The sequence below is a fragment of the Pogona vitticeps genome, chromosome 1 (genome assembly GCF_051106095.1).
Source record: "Pogona vitticeps strain Pit_001003342236 chromosome 1, PviZW2.1, whole genome shotgun sequence".
NCBI lineage: Eukaryota > Metazoa > Chordata > Lepidosauria > Squamata > Agamidae > Pogona > Pogona vitticeps.
The window spans coordinates 330,585,180-330,608,459 of NC_135783.1; the positions used below are offsets into that span (position 1 = coordinate 330,585,180).

At 38.9% G+C, this 23,280-nt stretch overlaps 1 protein-coding gene across 4 annotated transcripts in view; it reads right to left on the reverse strand.

Moving 5' to 3' along the window:
• RPS6KA5 (ribosomal protein S6 kinase A5) overlaps nt 1-23,280 on the reverse strand; it is a 61,536-nt gene that overhangs the window by 16,910 nt on the left and 21,346 nt on the right. For 3 of the 4 annotated variants that reach the window (XM_072986558.2, XM_072986559.2, XM_072986560.2), the window contains 9 exons: nt 21,026-21,244; nt 16,543-16,658; nt 16,051-16,158; nt 11,793-11,876; nt 10,337-10,440; nt 9,709-9,859; nt 7,884-8,045; nt 2,743-2,868; nt 1,461-1,594 (listed from right to left, as the gene is read on the reverse strand). In XM_072986558.2, the coding sequence (XP_072842659.2) occupies nt 1,461-1,594; nt 2,743-2,868; nt 7,884-8,045; nt 9,709-9,859; nt 10,337-10,440; nt 11,793-11,876; nt 16,051-16,158; nt 16,543-16,658; nt 21,026-21,244 (1,204 nt within the window). The remainder of the gene's footprint in view (nt 1-1,460; nt 1,595-2,742; nt 2,869-7,883; nt 8,046-9,708; nt 9,860-10,336; nt 10,441-11,792; nt 11,877-16,050; nt 16,159-16,542; nt 16,659-21,025; nt 21,245-23,280) is intronic. The other variant, XM_072986561.2, reaches the window with a different exon arrangement.

Sequence of the window (23,280 nt, forward strand, 5' to 3'; positions counted from 1 at the left end):
CATCAATTAACACTAGCAACCCAGTGTCACTGGAAGCCATGCATGCCCATACCATCACACTACCTCCAATGTGCTTTACATATGATGTATGTATGCTTTTAAGTATGCTTCGGACCATGAATTGTTTCAAGCCTTCTCCATCCTTTTTTCTTCCCATTATTCTGGTACAGGTTGATCTTGGGTTCATCTGTCCAAGGAATGCTGTTCCAAAACTGGGCTGGCTTTTTAAGACATTTTTTGGGAAATCTAATCTGGCCTTTCTATTCTTGAGGCTTATGAACGGTTTGGATCTTGTGGTGAACGTTCTGTATTTGCTCTCATGAAATATTTTCTTTATGGTAGATTTATGATAATGATATACCTTCTAGAGAGTGTTCTTCACTAGGCTGGGTGTTGTGAAGGGTTTTTTCTTTACTATGGATAGGATCCTATGATCATCCACCACTATCGTCTTTCACAGACATACAGGCCTTTTTGTGTTGCAGAGCTAAACCGTGCATTTTTTTTTCTCAGAATGTACCAAACTGTTGATTTCCCACTACAGTATCTCTCTGATGGGTTTCTCTTTTATTTGTAGCCTAAGGATGGCCTGTTTCACTTGCTTTGAGAGCTCCCTTTGAATGCATGTTATGTGATCACAACAATAGCTTCCAAATGTGAATGTCATACCTAGAATCAACTCCAGACCTTTTACCTGCTTAACTGATGATTAAAATAATGAAGGAATAGCCCATATCTGTCCATGAAACAGCTTTTGAGTCAACTGTCTAATTACTTTCTGTCCTTTGAAAAAGTGGGAGCTACATGTAAGAGTTGTAATGCCTAAACCTTTCCTTCAATTTGGATGTGAATACCCACAAAGTAACTTATATTTTGGTAAACAGCTGAAATAACAAAACTTGTGTCAGTGTCCAATTATTTCCGGACCTAACTGTAGGTGAAGACAAGAAAGGGGCCTTCTGAATTGTGGTTATCCACTTATGGAGATCCTCTTTTGCTATATTTTTAGCACCAGTAACTTTTGGTACACCTATACACTCTCATGTTTTTATGGTTAAATTCTGATGATTTTATTGCTTCCAATTTCTATCCACTGTTTAATCTTTAAGATTTTATAACTATATTGTATTTGTTATTGTTCTTTTATTTCTATAAGCCACCCTGGCAGTATTTCTAGTAAGAATTTTAAATTAATAAACTATATATTCATTATTCAATTTTTACAATAAAAAAAGAATGTATTTACTGTCTTTATGTTACGTTATGTTATCTTATGTTATGTGCCATCAAACTGAAACTGACTTATAGTGACCTTAACAGAGTTTCCAAGGTACGTGAGATATTTAAGGAGTGGTTTTACCAATTTGATACCCCAATGAGTTTCCATGGCTGAGTGGGAATTCAAACCCAGGCCTCCTGAGTCCTTTACACTACATCACACTAGGTATCTATCTTTATACCTTTTACTAATTATTTTTACTGCATATTCTTGGCTACTTTTTTTATGTGTGCATTTTCGACAGATGGAAAAACTTCCTTCTCCCAGTGGTTTCTCCTTCAGATCCAACTCATAGTGAAGATAAAATGCAGAATCCTGTGGAGGAAAAATGGCCATATTTAGCAGTGTTTATGAACTAAATCAGAAAAAAAATAACAATTGCCTGTAAGTTATGTTTTGGCCCTAAATCTTTATACTATACAGTAGGGCCCTCCCTATCCAAGGCATGACTATCTACTGATTCACTTATCCGCTGCCTGAAAACACTAAATAAAAACCCCTCAGAAATATGTATGTATACATATTTCCAGGATGTATTTACCAGAACTGGCCACTAGAGGGAGCTAGAGTGTTTGATACTTGTACAATGTATTGATACTTCCGCAGTTTTTTATATCCATGAAACTAAGCCCCTGTGGATACTGTGGTCCTACTGTAATTGCGTGATATTTTCTGGTGCACTTTTTTGCCTGAAAGAAATGAACACAAATTTGATTCACAAAGTACACAAACCTTTTAAAGTTTATCTGAAGTAACGGTTTTAGCTTAATGGGGTTCAGTCCTTGTTAAGCGTGTTGCATTACAGCCTAGTGTTCTTTCATTTACATAATTTATTTTAGAGTATCTTGAATGTAAATTGAAACCTATACCATCAGTTTAACAGTGTTGGTTATGATGCATATGAAAAGTTTAAAGGCTACACATTTTTAAGAAAATGAAGGGCAGGAAGAAGACCAATGATGAGAAGATAAATTATAAAGGTTTTGTCTGTTTGTTGTTTATTTTTGTTTTGATAAAAAGCTCTAAGACATTCCAAGATATGTTTTCTCAGTGGCAGCTAAAAGGGGTCTGGAGATTCCCTACAGGCTAGGAGGTGCACTGACAGTTCAGAGAGTAAAACCAAAGGATTTTTAGGCTCTGAAAAGTTCCGAGAGAGCTTTGTGCAGGCACAGAAAGAACCCACATAGGTGTCTCACAGAGACCACGAAGAAGAACCTCTGATCACATGTAGACAGTAGAGTAACCATGAGCAGGAAATTTCTGAATGACTGATACAGTATGCCGTCTACATAATTTGTACATAATTTCACTATAAGGTGAGCAGTTAAAAATACAGTCCTTGCATGCATGTCAGAAATTCTTCCAAGTCTCCCTCACAAACTCATGTTCTCAGATTGCACTCTAAAACAGGGAACACTGTATTCATTAGAACTTTTGATAGCCAGATAAGGTCTTAATACTACCTTCATCATAGCACTTCTAGCAATACTTGTAACACCAGGTCGGTCAACATCTGTCAAAAGCTGAACAGGATCCACAGTGGCTGCGTTGCGTTTGAATAAGATAGAAGGAGCAACAAAAGAATATCCCTAAAAAAGAACAACATCCATCATGTAAAGAGTTGACAGTTTTCAAATTTTGTCAGAATTTCATTGATTAAGGTACTTAAAATTCAGACAGAAAAAAAATCAATACATAAGGTAAACAAGAACCATTCCATTCAAGGAAATGATGGGACTCCAAATTATTTCAAAAGAATCAGCCTACCTGAAAGAATGATCTGGTCCAAAAATTATTAAAAATCAATAAAAATTAGATTGTAGAGAAAGGCTTTAAAAAACTGACTCACAGCTTTTTCACTGGTGACAAAGGTTCATACGTCAAACTGGCTAGCTTCTCAAGACACCTACAGTTAAGGTATCAAACAAGTTTATATTATGATTGGGCAAATGTCAAATATTTTTCACCTGGTTAAAAATGCTTCATAATCTGAAGTGTCAATGGAATTACCCTGAATTATCAGAGTCAAGGTAGTCGGATAACAGATTTTCCTGTTTTGGAGGAAACATTGATATAAACATTTTGCTAGCACATGAAAATATACACACACACTCAATTCAACAAAACTAGTTTGTGCATAGGAACACCTACCTATAAATATATATTATGTGGGGTTGGGCCTGAAATAGCATGTTAAAGATCAGCAACTAGTTATTTTTAAAGGTACTGGAACCAGGGAATGCAGTCAAGTGATGACAGCTCTCAAACCAGGTCCTTGTGGAAGGAAGATATCTCCTTGTACAGTAGTGGACAGATCCCATGCATAATGTTCATATTCATGTATTATAAAAGGACATATATTGTCAGGCATACATTGATGTATTTTCTTTAAACATCAATGTGTGCCTGATAAAAGTATTTTATCCAAATATGCATTTTATACATTTTTGACTAAAGAACTGCAGTGCTAAAGTCAGAGCACTGTGGAATCATAAAGATACTGATTTCTAAAGTAAGTATTAGACTAGGAGATATGAATCAAGTCAGTTTGTGCAGTTACTGTGAAAGAAAAATTCTTCAGACATCCCCAACTGAGGAGAATATGAAATATAACATCATGTACACAGGAGCTGCAAGCAAGGCGAGAGAATAGTGACAGAGATACCCAGGATGAGCAGGTGCCCTTCTATTCGCATAGGCTCTTCTGATTACTATATTATTCTGTTTAATGCTCACACATCGAAGACATCACTGCAAGATAAAATCTCTCTCTCAAAAACCAGCAAAGGAGATTCAAAACAGAATAGCACACAGATGTTTTATAAATAAGGAAAATCTATTCTCTGCCATATTTTAAAAAGCAAAAATCAAACCCACCTAAATTTTAACTACTTAATATAAGTACTTTGAAATATATTAAGAGAACTGCATTTTTACTTCAGAGATTTTCTGTCCTACATGGTCAATATCCTGTTGTTTAGTAGTAAACTGCAATAGAATAGATATATTCATAAACTGCAATAGAATAGATATATTCAATCAATTGGGATTTAGTGACTCAACTACATTGTAAAGACCATTTTTTTCGAATGTGCCCATTCTAACTATGACTTATTTTAGTAGTGGGCCTAGTCTTGTGCAATTTTCTATGCTAAGCAAGAGGATTTTGTACTATGAATATCAATCTTTTACAAAATTACAATCAAATGATTATCTAAATTTTTAGTAGGCATCCTTCAGTCTCCAGACTACGGTAACGTGCTCTGTATGGAGGTCTTGGAACAGTGTCTAGTGTGGCTGAGAAGGCCAATTCGAGAGCGACAATCCCTTCCACATTGAAGACAAATACAATCTGTTCCCTGTCCAGCTCCCTGGTTTTGCTGGTTTCGGGACTGCCTCTTTGCTTCAGCCTGCTGGACAAGTGTCTCTTCTAATTGGGAGAGGCCATGATGCACCGCCTGCCTCCAGGCTGAACGCTGAACTGAACCAGTTGAGCATTATCTAAATTATTAAATAGATGTGGCTGAAGCTTTTCCTGCTGGCCTATAATCCAGCAGTTTGTTAAACCAGTATTAAGTGAAACCACAACAACTGCAGCAGTAAATTGACACTACTTAACAAATAACTGCTTGTATCCTAATGGAATGCCATTCACATGAGTTGGTACATGACAAAAGATATAAGCAGCAATTCTTTAACTAATGGCAATATGCCACTGTAATTTATGCCATCATAACTAACCAACAGGATTTTGACTATGGTTTTATCCTGATGGGGACAAATCTCACTGTCTCCTGTCTTCACCTCTACTCTAAACTGTGGTTGTGAAGAAACTGGAAGATAGTGTTTATGTTTTAGATTAATCACAGATTAACATGTTGTTTGAACACTTCATTTTGTTTAAGCTCAACTGGTGTTTTCTGAAATAAGACAGCATCAACACTCAAGTTGGCACTTTAAACAAAACATAAATAATAATAACTGCTCTGAAGTCAATTATGACTTATGGTGACCCTCTCCAAGGGTTTTCTAGGTATGGCAGCATACTTAGAAGTGGTTTACCATTCCCTTCTTCTGAAGGGTGCCCTGGGACTGTGCAGCTTGCCCATGAGACACAATGAGGAATTGAACTCCCAACCTCTGGCTCCACAGCCAGATGTTTATCTAGCCAGCTAAACAAACCATAGTTACAATTATTATTATTCGTCATGTTCAGATAACACAATATAATTTGGCTAATCAAGATGTAAAGGAAATCCGTTCTGCAGGACAATGGTGGAGTACATAAGCCTAGGACAGTGGTGGGAACCTTTTTGGGCTTGCGTGCAATAGCGGCGGCAACGGACACGGAAGACCAGAACCGGAAGTGGCAGTTTAAGGGGGAATCATGGCAATGGACCCAGAGGACCCACAACCGGAAGTGACAGTTTAAGAGTGAATCATGCCGATGGACCCAGGGGACCCAGAAAGTGGTGACGGAAGGGGGAATCCTGGCTGCAGCTGCCTCATGAGGTTTGGCTGCGCACGGGGGTGGGGGAGTAGCGACCTATGGCTCGTGTGCCAGAAGAAAGAGTGTGTGCCATAGGTTCGCCATCACTGGCCTAGGAGATCGATGGGCAAGTGTGCCATAGGTTCGCCATCACTGGCGTAGGAGATGGGCAAGGCTTGTTCGCATCCTAATATACCATCGTTTATTGTAATATTTGAATACAGCCATTAAATTCTGTCTCTAAATTAAGTTACAATTTATAACTTGTTTGATCCAAAACAATATTGTAAAACATTAAAGCTATGATAGATTATTCTAATGTGCAACCTTAAGGCACAGAATGCTGGGCCGGGCAAACTTCCTGTCTCAAGCAGCATGGCTACTCTTACATCTGGATGTCTTAATCCCAAAAGAGCAAATTTAGGGCTGCAATTTGGGCAGCAAAACAGCCTAATAGTTGAGAAGAAAATCCTGCTAAAGTCAGAATATACCCCTGAGTAAACATGCATAGGACTGGTATGCATAAGTTCAGATAATTATATCTAGGAAAGTATTCAGTGGCAAAAGACTTCTGAATGCTATGTTTATCATATTGTATGTTCACCTACTTGCCTTTCCACTTATGCCTTCAATCAGACAACCAAAGGATTTAATTTCTGTTTTTCCCCACTATACCTTATATTTATACTTTTTCAACATACTAAAAATAGTTGGGGGGAACTGCATTAAGGAGTGGAACCCTCTTTGAATCACACATTGACATGAATTAAATCTTCCATGTGATTTGATAATAGGGCCACTTTGCATGATGAATTTTCAAATAGGCCAAAGCCTTTATTGTACCCCTGTCAATACTTAAACCATAGACTTTTAAAGAAGAACTAAAGCTATGTCTTGAACCTCTATACCACTTTAGAACAGTATCCAACTAGCTTTAGCAACATTTTCTTTTCCCTCACCTGTTAGCCCTCCTCCGTCTAAAAATACAGGGAAAGTAGCAAAAGCTCTTGTCTGTGGTAAAGTCCCTACCAAATGCAGTTCACAGATTCTTTTTTAACTGAACCAGGCTGTTCCAATTTTTCCCCAGATCCTGTAAACCTCTCTGAAGTAGCACCATGTTCTTCTTTTCATATACCTGTATGCCTTATCTGTCAAGACTACCTCTGACTTCCACCTCTTGCTGAGATATTTCAGTCTACTCTTCTCATAAAAGCACCAACACTGAAGAAGCCAATATTATTTCCCCTACCCCAAGAGGCTCTGCCTGGGAGACTGGATTTTTGAGTACTTGGTTTAACATCAAAATATTTCCTGTTTTCTATTTTTTCAACTTGTAAATTTGGAAGAAGGGGCAGAAGAAATAAAACATTCTTTTTTGTCAATTTCTTTTGAAAGGTACTCATTACAATATGTAGACTTTTTATTCAATACAGCTATAAAACATAATTTCCTAGGAAAACAGGGGTGGAAGAAGATGGAATATGGCCTTAATCACTGTGTTCAAGTACCTAATCTTTACTCACCTTTGTCCTTAAATACTTTGAAATCAGTATCATTTACCACAATTAGTTCACAGATCATGCTTGCGTAATCTTTTGACCAACCTGGTATCACCACTTGCCTTTTTGACATTATTTTGCAGATTTGTTGTTGTTGTTTAGTCATTCAGTCGTGTCTGACTCTTCATGACCCCATGGACCAGAGCACGCCAGGCCCTCCTATCCTCCACTGCCTCCCGGAGTTGGGCCAAATTCATGTTGGTCGTTCCGATGACACTGTCCAACCATCTCATCCTCTGTCGTCCCCTTCTCCTCCTACCTTCACACTTTCCTAACATCAGCGTCTGATGATGCAGACTAAGCATCATCAACTAAACAGAGTATGTCCCCCAAACATGTATTACTCTCCACTGATACCACAGAGGAAAATATTTTGAAGAATATTCAACCCATATTAAAATTTTCTGGTTGTTCTGGGTTTTTCGGGCTCTTAGAATTTTCTGTTTAAATATCTGCAAACTCTTATATCACTATAATCTACTTGTGAAATATCACAACAATTTACTTAATTTTTAAATAATCTCCCCACACTTTATTCATATAATATGGCAATTACCTGGAAAAGCTTGTCTGCAGCCTGTGGAGTAGTTGCAGGAGAATATGTTGGGTCCATCTCTGTAAACTCCTCCGCAAAGTTGCTAACATCCAATTCATCACGGATTACTGGTTTAAATGGAGCTGGCACTTTTTTGGCAGCCAAGTCATTCCAAATTATATTCTAAACCAACACATTAAATTATGTTAAAGACATAGTGAAATAAGAACTTGAGGGTACATGTTTCAACTGCCAATGTGAATTGTTCAAGAAAGCTTGAAAATTACTCATAGTGCAATTTTACTTAGAAATAATTTCCATTAAATCTAATGGGTCTTATTCTCAATCAAGTATTAAATGGAGAGAAAGCAAACAAGATTTTATGTCTGCACTGCAGAAACTATTACTATCTGTTCTTTAAATTTTAAACAATGTCAATTTTTAAATTACTGTATATCTCTGCTTTCTAAATTATACAGTATATTTGTGAGTACATCCACATATCCACATATAAACATGTTCCTTTTTAAAGTATCACTTTTTAAATTCGTTATGAATTATCATTCAAAAAAATGCTTAACATATGTCAAGAACAGGAACAACCTTACTGATTAGTATTACTCATGCACACTTCAAATTACTTTATTGTTGTGGGTTTTTCAGGCTCTTTGGCCGTGTTCTGAAGGTTGTTCTTCCTAACATTTTTCCAGTCTCTGTGGCTGTCATCTTCAGAGGACAGGAGTCAGAACTCTGTCTGTGCTCTGAAAGCCTTCAAGAATACATTATTTTATTGACCACATACTGGAGATAAAGTTTTCCAACCAAATGATTTTTCTAAGAGTTAGCAATGTTAATCTGTTTTAGCATATATGAAAAAAAAAGTTCTGTGGCACATTTAAAACTAATATGTATTTCTGTGTGTATATTTGTGGATGTGAACTGGCTTTCTCATACATTAAGGAAATACTATAATCTCATGAAGTTATACCAGTGTAAATGTGCTGGGCAACAAGTCCAGCAACAAGCTACTGCACTATGCAATTGTGTAATCAGCCACGGGTCCCTGGCATGGCTGATTGCACAATGTACTGGCAGAACTGCTTTACACATTGCACTTCCACCTTAGCGCTAGTGCAACTACAGTGGACCCTCGACTTACAGATGGCTCGACTTACAGACTTTTCGAGTTACAGACTTCTCTGGCCGCAAAATTTAGATTCGACTTGCAGCCGGAGAATCGACCTACAGACCAGAAAAAAACCAAAATGGAACAAAAATAGAACAAAAACGGCCGGTTATGGGATTAATCGGTTTTCAATGCATTGCAAGTCAATGGAGATTCGACTTACAGACTTTTCAGCTTGCACCCACTGTTCCAATACGGATTAATTCCGTAAGTAGAGGGTCCACTGTACCAGGAATGCAACCTCAAGTTGCATAACAGGATTTTGGCCAAGGTATTAAGAAAAAAAAACTATTACCAAAATCCTCTTGTATGGTTATGCTGGGGTAATGCAAAACAGCACAAGTTTTAGTACACTTATATACTCCAAAAGTTACACTGTTCAATACATCATAATTCTGGCAGCCATAAAATATTTTTATAGGCGAAGCAGTGTCATATAAGACCAATTAATTAAATTCCAATCACAGCATTTAAGAGTAATCAGAGTCTGTATAAATATAGGAAAAGAATGCCTTTCACATCTTTCCCCCAAGGCAGCATCCTGTCCTTTGAATACCACCACATAAAAAGCTCTACCTTTAACATTTATCAGATGTATTTATAAACAGAAATGTATAAGTGACCAAAAGCAATAGGAACAGAATTCATGTTTTCTTTCACCTGGAAGAAAGGATGTTGCTTGATTTCATCAGCACCACCTGGGCCACAACCCAGTCTTTTCTTTGGATCTTTCTTTAGAAGACACTGAATTATATTTTTTGCTAAAGTAGACATTTCCTGGGGATAAGGAGGTTCACTTTTTAATATTCTCCTGAAGAAAAGAGGAAATAGTAATATTTGCTTTAACACAATCTAGTGAAATAAGCAGCAAATAGTGTGACTGTATATAGAAATATGACCATAAAATGGTAAGAACAAAGTCAAACCACAAACTGCCAGACCAGAAGAAAAAAAAATGCAAATATGTGATAACAGTACATAAAATCTAACTGGCATCACTCTGAAGCTTGATTACTTGGGGTGGGATTGGGGAATAAAATTAAATAAATTATCTCCCTCAGTGATAAAAAGAGCAAAAGATAACATTGTCAGATAAATGTACTGCACAACTTGCTTAAAGTAAAATTTAAAATGTAGGAAAAAATCTATATATCTATATCCATCTATATATGGAAGAATGTACTTTGCTACAAGAAAATGTGAATAATACCAAATAACATTTTCAAGAAAAGTACAGTGAAGTTTTATTAAAGGGTATCAGTCAGTCTGAAGAGACTCTATAACTTACTTAGATATTTCAGCTTGTGAATTTCTCTCCCCATCAACTGTAAAAGGTGATGCTCCAGTTAATAATTCATACATGAGAACACCTAGACTCCACCAATCAACAGCCTATTAAATAATAACCAAACATGAACAAGATTAGAAAACGACTTGCAACTGATACACGTATGGGAAACTTAAAAAGTAGTAAATCAAGCAGCTGTTTGAAGAAGTGTAAACAACAACAGATTAATTTTAAAAACAGACATAAATTGTAATTAGATGCAAGTTTAATGTTAGATTGTGGCCTAGCCTACATTTCAATGTTTAAAACAGTTGTGAGACTGAAATTGCCTGCATTTTCTTATAACAATACAGTAGTGCCCCGCATGATGATGATAATCCGTTCTGTTAAAATCGCTGTACAGCAAAATTGTCGTCATGCGGAAAAAAATCCATTGGAATGCACTGAAAACCTGTAAATGCGTTCCAATGGGGGAAATACCAGATCGTCCTGCGAAGATCCTGCATAAGGCGGCCATTTTGCGATCGCTGTCTTGTGAAAATCGTTCCGGAAAACAGCATGGAGCCATTTTGCGAACTGCCGATCAGCTGTTTTAAATCGTTTTGCGAACAATCAGTTCATGAAGCACGGACCTAATCGTCGTTAAACAAAAATCCCCCATAGGAAACATCATTTTGCAATCGCTATAGTGATTGCAAAAAAGTCATCATCAAGCGATTTCGTTGTCGTGCAGGTAAGCGTCTAAGTGGGGCACCACTGTAGTCTGCCATGACAAGAATGACTCTGGACCAGCTTTAAGTTCAGATTCTCCAAGCTCTTCCATCAGTACATGCATGAGGAGATTAGAAGTATTTACTTACAATTTCAAAACAAACATGGTGCTAAATTCATTTAATGATAGTTAACCTTACCTATTACTTGAAACAAACCAGCTCCATACCATGCTCATGGGTGGCCTGATTCAATTAAATACAATAAATCCAACAACACCTTCCAATCCCAACCTTGTTGTTAGGCTGCTATGACATATGCCTGTTGAGCTGCTATGACAGCCTATGGCAATTTCCATCTACTCACTGCACGGCATCACAGTGTTAAATGATGGCTGCTGTCTTGACAAGGATTTGGAAGGCTGGTAAAGGATCCTAAAATGATATTACTGGATCCCATAGTACATGAGGACTATAAGGGACAGCGCCAGCATGCACCAATTACAACATAACAAGTCACTAATTGTGTTATTGCAGGCTAAGTTAATTAAAAGATTGGGCATTAAAAAAACACGGTCTGTAAGATTTCAAAATTTCTTTTAATTTGTAAATAAACCTATATTATCTTCCTTTAAATTTAACTTTAATTTTGGAAACTTCTAATCATTCTGCATACTTCAGAGCTGAGTTCATTTCCATGATAAATCTATCAGTTAAGTAAAAGCAAAATTGAAGACAAAACATACTTTATCATGTCCTGCCTCCCCTCCTTTGACAATATCTGGAGCCATATATTCTATAGTTCCACAGAAGGAATAAGCTCTCTCATTCTGAAAAATGAAGAGAAAGAACAAAAGTCAATTCACTTACAGGCATCAGTCAAGAGGGGCGGGGGAGAGAATAATATAAAAGCCAACTAACAGCGCCTTGCATTTAGATCATCAGTACCAAGTGACATCCTCTCAAAAAGGACCTTAAAAATGCTTGTTTTACATATGAAACATTTCATAAACTGTACCTGCATATGTTTATTGAAGAATTCTGTAGCAGCTAAACAAAACTCTTGCCAACACTTAAGGAAACAAATCAATCTCATTGAAATTAATGGGGCTTACTTCTGAGCAAGATGATTTTCAGCCTTACCACAGGAATGTCTTTGAACAAATGGACACAAAGAGACAAGCCACGGGTTGAGTGGGTGAGTTAAACAGAAAAAGAGGGGAGAAATGGAATGACGGAGAAACAGAAGCCATAGGAAGTGAGAGAGACCATAGAGAGTAAGAGTGGGGAGGGAAGGAGAGAAGCCACAGGGTGGGGTGGGGGAGACCCATTAAGAGAGAAGAAAGAGGAGGAGAGTCCACCTGGAGTGAAGAACTAGGAATACTCAACAAGAGTGAGGAGCTATGGAAAGAGCAGGAGAAGGGGAGTGGGAAGAGAGGAGTAGCCACAGATGAAGAGGAGAGAGAGGGAGAGATACCAACAACAGAGAAAAATACTCTGGAATATACTCCTCTGCCTTCATTTCATTCTTGCCTTCTCAGGTATTTAGACAGAGCAAGCCAGAATCCGAATACATTAAAGTAGGCCCTATGCAGCTGAATAGGGATATTCCCCCAAAATAATCTGGCTTGCAGTTGTGCACTTCCGAATTCAGTAGTAAATCTCTTTGAAATAAATGGGGCTTACTTCAGAACAAGAGGATTTATTAGGATTGCTACCTTACCATGGGAGTGTCATTGAACTTGGTCAGGCTTCCTTCCAAGTATACTGGCAGACATCACAAACAGACACCAACCAAGGGAACAAACCTGAAAAGGCCAGTTTATTATTGATCCATGATAGATAACCTGGGTGACTCAGCCACTGATTTAGTGATTACAAGCAGAGGTTTGATCACCCAGCATCTGACAATCGCTTGGATATCCATATGTCAGCACAGCATTTCTTTTAGGCATTCAGACCATTTTCTGCCCCAAGCAATAAATATCTAAAAAATTGTTGAAAAAATAGCTATGTCAATTGTTCTGTGTTTGGATGAGATGTAGTTAACTGATGAAAAAAGAGACCAGGTTCTTGGATTTTCCCTTGATTGGTATCCGTTTTTGAATTATGTTGGTGTTGTCAACATTCAGGTTGGCTTTTGTTATGTAAAAGTTTCCTTCTTTGTCAGGCTGGTATCACAGGACAATACAGCAAGGCAATGTTGGACTATGTCATCATCATCATCATCACCATAGAACTGCAGAGCTGGAAGGAATCCTATGGATCATCAAGTCCAGATCTTGTCAAGAAGGCTCAGTGGAGAATCAAACTCCCCACCTTTTCATCTGCAGCCAGATATTAGACCACTTGTGAAGAGGTCTGCTGCAATCGTTTTCCCAGCGATCACATGACACATGGGGGATTGCACTCCAGTCTGCTTCTGATCCATTTCTTGATGTTTTTCCCAAAGCCCCAATGAGTACAGGGACCACTAAAGTGTGTTTCATCCAAAAGTAAGATGTTTTGATGGCCAAGTCTCTGTTAGTTTTTCCAGTTCTTTATTTCCAAATCTGCAGTCCCCTGGAATTGCAATCTCAATGATCCAGACATTTCTTTGTTCAATTACTACTATGTCTGGTGTATTATGCTCAAGGTGTCTGTCGGTTTGTTGTTGTTGTTGTTGTTATTGTTGTTGTTGTTGTTGTTGTTGTTGTTGTTGTATTATTATTATTATTATTATTATTATTATTATTATTATTATTATTATTATTATTATTATTATTGTTATTGTTATTGTTATTGTTATTGTTATTATTGTTCTTCTTCTTCTGATGATGATGATGATGATGATGATGATGATGATGATGATGATGATGATGATGATGATGATGATGATGATGATGATGATGATGTAAAAAGGCTCAAATTCTGAAATGGCACAAAACACTCTTCCATATTGGGAACAGCTATAACTGGGGGAAGGGACTATTGTTATGTGGCAAGATAATGGCAATTTTTAGAGTATATATTTTTAACTGCATTTTAATTATTTTGCCCTTTTATTTTGCCTTTGATTGTATTTTAAATGTTGTAAGCCGCCCAGAGACCTCTGGGTAGTGTGGGCGGCATATAAGTTAAATAAATAAAGAAATAAATAAATATTCAGTAATTTTCCTGATGTTTAGAATTGTGGATACAGAAGCAATATCCCACACTCACAAACCAGAGGCTTTTGAAGGACTGCATTACAAGCGTACCTCGGTTTACGAATTTAATGTGTTCTCCGGGATGTTACGTAATGCGAAAAATTCATAAACCGAAACACAGACTGCCATAGGAACGGCACTATAACCCTCTAGGCAAAATGCTTTCTGGGGAAATTTGCTTCATACTGTGAAAAAAACGTATACCGGGGCATTATTTTCAATGGATTTTCCTTTGTAAATCAAAAATTACTGTACATTAACCGAGGCTTTCATAAACCAAGGTACCACTGTAGTTCTAAGACATTATGGATCGTTATTTTAATTGTCATTTGTACATTAATTAAAGGTGTGTAGTTTTTTGGTTTTGTTGTTGTTGTTGTTGTTGTTTTGGTAACAACTCTCAGAAGTCATTATCATGCTGCCCGGAGAATTCTAAGAGTTGTAGTTCTGAACATGAATCTGCACACCTCCAACAACAACAATAGAGTAGTAGACAATGGTAGCAAACTACTTTGGGAAAAATAATGAGAACGATAATTAGCAACTAATACGTTACTTTTTAAAATCCTTCCAAACTCTGAACACAACCTTCCACTTTATACTGAGGGTATTTATTGTAAAGCGTATTTTCCAGCAAAACTAGTTCAGAAGCAGAAATTGAGATGAAGCGAATTCTACACAAGCAAACTACTAATGGAGAGGGGGGTAAAGAGGATACCGTGAGAAGGCCGTAATTACTGAACAATCAGAAAACAGAAAACAATCTAAATGAACACAAGTATACAGCATTCTTCACAGGAAGAGTAAGGAACAAAAATGAGACAGAAAAAATTAGGAAGCTTATAGTCAGAAACAGACAAACTAGGACTTTATCTTTCTTCCTACATATGCACATCGTCCAGTTTCCCTCAAAACCTCCAAGATCATGTTCTGAAACATGATTTAAGCACATCTCTGGATACTTTTTATCACAGTTAACAGGAAAATATACGTAACAAGGGAAAGGTTGGGGCATGAGTGCGCATGTTTCAGTTAAGGACAACTAGGAAGCATACACTATGTTCACAATCTGTTTCTTTTGCCCCATGTTAAGATTGCATCTGCATCAGCACAGTGGGGCACCTTGTGGAAAGATTTCAATAACAAATACTTTAAATTGCATAAATTCTAGTCTCCTATATATGATAAGATATTTTTACAATATTTTTCAGGCAAAAGGAACCCTCTTCAAAGCATGTCCCAAAATCCAAACATAAACACTTTCAAAGTGAAACACACAAATAACATAATTAAAACCCACAACATAAATAAATATTGAGTTTAGTCCAGCAAGCCATACAACAAAAATATAATGTACAATACAAATTGTTAACATTTTGTGATAGAGTTGGAAAACACAACACCTGTCCCCCAGATGCTGCACTGCAATTTTTGTTACTCCTCAGCAGTGTTGATGCTGCCTAAGATTGGAAGGAATTGCTATGAAAATCTGGAGGGCCATACTTCTCAACTCCTGGTTTAAAATTACTGATCACTATTAGCAATTAAAGAAAACTGATGGGAAAAAGGTCTTAACAGTTTGTTTTTAAAGTTATGGAGAAGGACAAAATTATTTTTCATGGGAGTACGTTTCAGAGACAAAACCAACACTGAAAAAGTCTTGTTGACTGTGTCTGCCAATTGGTCTTAACAATGGGTATGGAAGTGAGGCCAATGTGGCTGATCTCAGCACAAGACCAGGTACATGCATGCACAGGCTTTCCCTTCAAATATCCTGGTCCCAAACCATACAGTCAATTGATATGCAGATACTCACCTCATCACTGACGAACTCCTTACTCAGGCCAAAGTCAGTCAAAACTACATGGCCATCAGAATCAAGAAGAATATTTTCAAGTTTTATATCACGATAGATGATTCCTAACTGGAAAAATAAATGTAAATCATGATATGCTAGTTAGCGCACTAAAATATCCTACTACATTTGCATGTAACATTTTCTTACAAATATTACTATATATTTCTGCAACAAAGTTAAAGTTCAAACTATTTGAAAGTAAAAATACATAGAGATTATTTTTCACATTAAAGAGCTAAAAGGGAAGAACTGTCCTACAGTGCAATCCAAAATGTTTCAACAGAAAAACAAATCGCAACACAGAAAGTCTCAATATATGCATATATTGGTTTCTGCAATTTACAAAGGAACTCTTTTACTCACACACATTACACTGAAAGTATTCTTCCCTTTTATGTCCTACTTAATAATACAACAGAATTGTTCAAGAAAATTGGAAAATAGGTTTACCTTGTGCAGGTGTTCCAGTGCCAACACAATCTCCCCAATGTATATTTTTACCTCATCTTCAGTAAATCGTTCTCTTTGTGAAAGATGGGTAAAAAGTTCTCCTCCACATATGTAATCTAGCATACAGGAAGTTAACACTAATAAGTATCATATGGCAATTTAAAAATTGTTAAAGTTATCCTAGAAAGAAATAACTTTCATGTTTATACTTTGGAAATAGTCACTGGAGTCCATTAATTATTGACTTGCACCAATGGTTTCAACTGTTCCAAGAAACACATTCCACAGCTCTCCACCCCCCTTCGTCAAATCTTATGTGACTCAAACACTTCCCCATTTGAATCCCTCCTTCTGTGAAGCAAAAAAACCTGCATGGGACAGCTTCCCAATTCTGAGGTGTGTTAATGGATATTTCATTCAGGGGTAAATAATGTATCAAGTCTGCATTTGATGGATTTCTACCAAAACATGGTAGTAATCTGGCAAGCAGGCACAGTGGAATAAAGGACGCTTCTGTTGAACTTAAGCACACTCCAGGCAACATTTGTTAAAGGTCCTGTAATGATTGCACCTTAACCTTCTCCAGTTAAGTTACAATAATCCATTCATTAATGCTATATGCTGAAGGAACTGTACTGAAACAAGTACTTATATGACATATACCAGAACTGCCCATTTATCTACCACTTCTGGATAGAGGGCTTCAACAAGACTGATCAAATTAAAGGTTTAAAAAAACTGAACTTTCCACCTTGCTGGGACTTTTGTCTCATTGTTAGTGTGAATTCAAATGTATTTATTCTTTTTTTATTATATGTATTACTTCATTTAACTTCCACCTTTTTTCCAATAAAAGGTGTATAATTCTTAAGGTCATCTACAAATATCTTCCTCCAACTGCCCCTTCAGTGAGAAGCTCCTTCTAGAGGGTTTTAGAAGAGGTAGCTGTATTAAGTCTGTGCTAGCTGTCCGGCAAAAGCAAAAGCAAAATAAAAAATAAAGACAAAAATGTGGCAGCTTAAAGACTAACTGCTATATTTTAATGTGAGTTTTGTGGACAAACCTGAGGAAGGTCTTAAGGAGTGGACTTGCCCACAAAAGCTCACATTAAAACATAGCAGTTAGTCTTTAAGGTACCACAATGTCCATGCCTGATCTAGACGATGACTACAAGAACCTTCTTGGTGATGATCCCCATTTATGGCGTGCTCTTCCAACTGTGAAATCTGAACTGGAGTATAGCAAAACTGAAGACAGAATGCTTACCTAATCTGCCATAGAATGCTGCTAACAGGCTGTTTGACAACTGAAGAAACATGTTTCACCTAACCACATTCTACTATATCTGCACTCTCTTACTACTCCTTAACACTTCACCCTTTATTGCCTCAGTGGTATGTAACATTATGAAACAGACATGCTCATGATAACTGCTATCTAAAATTCAAATAATTAATTACTGTTTTAGAAGAGGTAGTTGTATTAAGTCTGTGCTAGCTGTCAGGCAAAAGCAAAAGTAAAATAAAAAATAAAGACAAAAATGTGGCAGCTTAAAGACAAACTGCTATATTTTAATGTGAGCTAGCCTTCTCACAGCCTTCTCACAGCCATAAATACTCCACCCACTCTCAAGCCTACCCAGAGCACAGTTTGCTGTCCTCTGAAGATGCCAGCCACAGAGACTGGCGAAACGTTAGGAAGAACCACTTTCAGAACACAGCCAAGAAGCCTGAAAAACCCACAACAACCATTAGATCCCGGCCGTGAAAGCCTTCGCGAATACATTGAACGCCTCTACGGGGAGGAAACAGTCAGACAGACCCGGAGACTGGAAACACTCCGAAGGAAAAGAGCACACCTACTATGTTCCTTAACATTCCTACTACGCTGCAGAGACACAAAGACCATACCAGCGTTCCTCAGGACAAAAAGGACCATCCTTTCCCCACAGGCCAGCCGCATCTACGACCGTCTGGAACATGCCCTCCTACGGGAAAGAATCCACACAACCCGCAAAAAACTGGACTCCACAGACAAAGAACTACTAGGCCTACACATCACTATCAGCCAAAAAATGAGAAGTCAAGACTGGGACAAGATTGATGCCCTCTCTTACAATAAGATGGAAAAAGAAATGATGAACCACACAGACAGACAAAAACGGAAATTCAACAAATGGCAAACAAGCCAACAGAAACCTACACTAGATACCACGTACATCATCATCAACCTATCGGGACGCCAACTCTCCCCAGAAGAAACCTCAATCTTAAGCAAAGGAGGAAATTTTGCAATAACACCCAGCAAAATTCCTGTGGAAGATATAATTGCCAACGTGGAATCAGCATTATATCATCTTCCAGAAGAAAAAGCAGAGGAAATAAGAGGGGAAGTGACCAGGATCCTACGGAAAGCAAACCCCCCAAAAAGTAACATAACAAGAAAGGAGAGAAATGCCATCAAGTCCCTGAACTCAGACCCAAACATCATCATCCTACCAGCAGACAAAGGCAACGCTACAGTAATCATGGAAACAGAAGAATACAGGGACAAAATCAGAGAACTTCTAGACCCCATCACCTACAGAAAACTGAAACGGGACCCAACTAACAAAATCACAAAACAAACAAACATGCTGATCAGGAGTTCCTCCCTGCACCCCAACGTCCTCCAACGAATTTGCAAGACAGAAGCTCTCCCACCTAGACTATACGGACTCCCCAAAATCCACAAGGACTCTACCCCGCTCAGGCCCATTGTAAGTGCCATCGGCTCCCCAACATATGAATTAGCAAAACACCTAGCAACCCTTCTACAGACCCACATTGGACAAACCTCATCCTACATCAAGGACTCAGGGCATTTCATAAGCAAGATCAGCACCCTAAAACTCAACCCTGGGGACAGATTGGTCAGTTTTGATATAGTATCTCTGTTCACGAAGGTACCGGTAAAGGACACTCTGATACTCATCCAGCAGATATTCCCAGAAGACATCAAGGCCCTCTTCCAGCACTGCCTTAAAACCAGCTATTTCCAGTGGGATAATGAATTCTACGAACAGACAGATGGAGTGGCCATGGGCAGCCCTCTCAGCCCGGTTATAGCAAATTTCTACATGGAGTATTTTGAAAAACTTGCCCTGGCTTCAGCACCCCTCGCACCCACAGTCTGGTTCCGATATGTGGATGACACCCTTACAATCTGGAATCACGGTGATGAAAAATTGGAAGAATTTCTCAATCATCTCAACAGCATCCATCCAAATATACAATTCACCATGGAAAAAGAAACAGAGGGCCAACTCCCGTTCCTAGATGTCATGGTCCTACGCAAAACTGACCTCCGACTGGGACACAAGGTCTACAGAAAACTCACCCACACAGACAGGTACCTACACAAAAACTCCAACCACCACCCACGGCAAAAAAGAGGCACAATCCAAACACTGGTAGACCGTGCAAATCGGAACTGTGAAGCTCAGTTTCTCAACGCTGAACTCGGCCACCTAAATTGGGCCCTGCAGGCAAATGGCTACTCCAAAAAATGAAATCACAAGCGCCATCAAACCAAGAAAACAACACCGAACTGAAGAAGAAAAACAGCCACCCACAAACAAAGTATTCCTGCCATACATCAAAGGGGTCACAGACCGCATGGGGAAACTTCTGGAAAAACACAACTTACAAACAGTATTCAAGCCCACCACAAAAATACAACAAATGTTACGGTCAGCAAAGGACAGAAGGGACCCCCTCACCACTGCAGGAGTATACCGGATATCTTGCAGTTGTGGCCAGGTATACATTGGAACCACAAAACAAAGCATTCACACCAGAGTCAAAGAACATGAGAGACACTGCAGACTAAAACAACCAGAAAAATCTGCAGTAGCTGAACATGCCATAAAACAAACTGGACATGAAATTCTATTTCAAAATACTGAAATACTGGACAACACCAGCAATCATTACGTCAGACTGCACAGGGAAGCCATTGAAATCCACAAGCATCAACAAAACTTCAACCGGAAGGAGGAATGTCTGAAACTCAACAAAACCTTGCTCCCAGCTCTCAAAAACACTGAGTGCAAAAGGTCAAGGAACTCCTCCCAGCCACAAAGTCAAGGGATTACTGCACACAAAAAACCAGCTAATGACACCCATCAACCACAGGGATAGATAATCTCCCCTCCTTATCAAAACAATACAGCCACAACAAAACACACTAATCAACCATCTCCTGATCAGGACAATAGCCTATCTCACAAACTAGCCTTCTCACAGCCATAAATACTTCACCCACTCTCAAGCCTACCCAGAGCACAGTTTGCTGTCCTCTGAAGATGCCAGCCACAGAGACTGGCGAAACGTTAGGAAGAACCACTTTCAGAGCACGCCAAGAAGCCCGAAAAACCCACAACAACCAATTACTATTTTACTTTCCTTTAATGAAGAAACACTGTATTAAAAAAAAAACTTACCCAAAATGAGATGAAGCTTTGTTTCTGTTTGGAAAGCATAATGCAAAGTGACCAGAAAAGGAGACTGGCGAATGTGTTCTAGTACTTGTCGTTCAGTCTTTGTATGTTCAGCTGTTTTTGCTTTTTGAATTATTGTTGCTTTCTTCAGTACCTTCATGGCATACAATTTGCCAGCATCATGGCCACTTATTTTTCTCACCAGAAACACCTTTCCATAGGCTAAAACCAGATTTGAAATATAGTAATTTGTAAGATTAATTTGGGATCAGAGTACAGTATTAAATACCCAATATGACTTCCACCTCTACAAGAAAGTTAAGTATCTGCATAAAATTATTTCAAAGACATTGACAATTTTTGAAAACTATGGTTGACATCTTGTTGCTTACCATAGTAAGTAGCAATTAAAATCGGCTCACAGTATCAATAGAACCTATGGAGGAGCTGATTTACAAAAATCTCTACAGACTCAACGTTTATTCCAGTTGTGACCTACTACATTGAGCAACAGGATTTCAGCCAGTGAACCTCATCATATCCTCATCTTGTTGACCAAAATATATGTTTCAAAAACCTATTAGAAGCAGCACAATTCAGGGCTCTTCCAGATCACTCCTAACAACAAACTGAGGGAGAAAAAGTTGACAAAATTAGAGTCAAAATGTAAAACAAAGAAACAGGCAAATACAGTGGTGCCTCGCATAGCGAATGCCTCGCTTAGCGATGAATTCGCATAGCGATGGGGTTTTCCGGGGAAAATACTGCCTCGCATAGCGATGTTTCCTATGGAGGAAACTCGCATAGCGATGGTTGGGGCCATGCTTCGCATAGCGAATGCTGTCAATGGTCCCGTTTCGCTTAGCGATGTTTGCAAAAAGAGCGGGAAAACTGGCTGTGTTGCAATGCTAATTTCTTAGCGATGTTTGCAAAAAGAGCGGGAAAACTGGCTGTGTTGCAATGCTAATTTCTGATGTTTGCAAAAAGAGCGGGAAAACTGGCTGTGTTGCAATGCTAATTTCTTGTTTTCCTCAAATCCTAACTGCCAGTACCCAGGATGCATTGTGCCTGTGCGGGGAAGGTATAAAACCCCTTGCCCATGCATCCTTGGTTCACTCTCCCATGTGCGCTTCCAAGGTTGGCATTTGTCACTTTGGACTGTGTTTTGGGGGTGCATCCTGTGCTTGAGCAAGAGAAGGTAAGCTTGCATTTCTGAAATGCTACATGTTTTTTGCAAGGGGGATTTTGGGTCTGCATTTGTGTGGGATTTTTCTGTTTTAAATGTTTTCTTTCTGCCATGTGGGGATGTTGGGTCTGGCTGGCTCTGGCTTTGGTTATGGGGGGGGTTAATTGGGGGAATTGCAGGGGTTTTTTTGCTGGGGGTTTCTGTGCTGGGACTGCTGTTTCTGGTGGAGTTATGCTTGCCTGAGCCTGGCATTGGGGTCCTCAAATGAAAAGCCATTTTACAACTTTTTTTCTATGTGCCTGGCTGCCCATGGGGTGGGGGTGCTGGGGTCCAAGGGTGTTGGAGGCACACTGGGACTGCTGTTTCTGGTGGAGCTATGCTTGCCTGAGCCTGGCATTGGGGTCCTCATCTGAAAAGCCATTTTACAACTTTTTTTCTATGTGCCTGGCTGCCCATGGGGTGGGGGTGCTGGGGTCCAAGGGTGCTGGAGCCACACTGGGACTGCTGTTTCTGGTGGAGCTATGCTTGCCTGAGCCTGGCATTGGGGTCCTCAACTGAAAAGCCATTTTACAACTTTTTTTCTATGTGCTTGGCTGCCCATGGGGTGGGGGTGCTGGGGTCCAAGGGTGCTGGAGGCACACTGGGACTGCTCTTTCTGGTGGAGTTATGCTTGCCTGAGCCTGGCATTGGGGTCCTCAAATGAAAAGCCATTTTACAACTTTTTTTCTATGTGCCTGGCTGCCCATGGGGTGGGGGTGCTGGGGTCCAAGGGTGCTGGAGGCACACTGGGACTGCTGTTTCTGGTGGAGCTATGCTTGCCTGAGCCTGGCATTGGGGTCCTCAACTGAAAAGCCTTCTTATTCCAATTTTGAATGTTTTTCCTGTAGGTGTGGTGTGGTGTGGTGTGCTGTGGTGTGGTGTGTTGTTGTGAGTCCTTTGGTGGCTGTTTGATCCTGAGGTAGGTAACGTTTCTTTTCCTGTGGGTTTTTTCTCCTTTGTTTGTGGTGGAGGGTGTTGTAAGGGTCAGTTTAATTGTTCTGAATTTTTCTTTGCTTAGGCCTTGCCTTCAGGT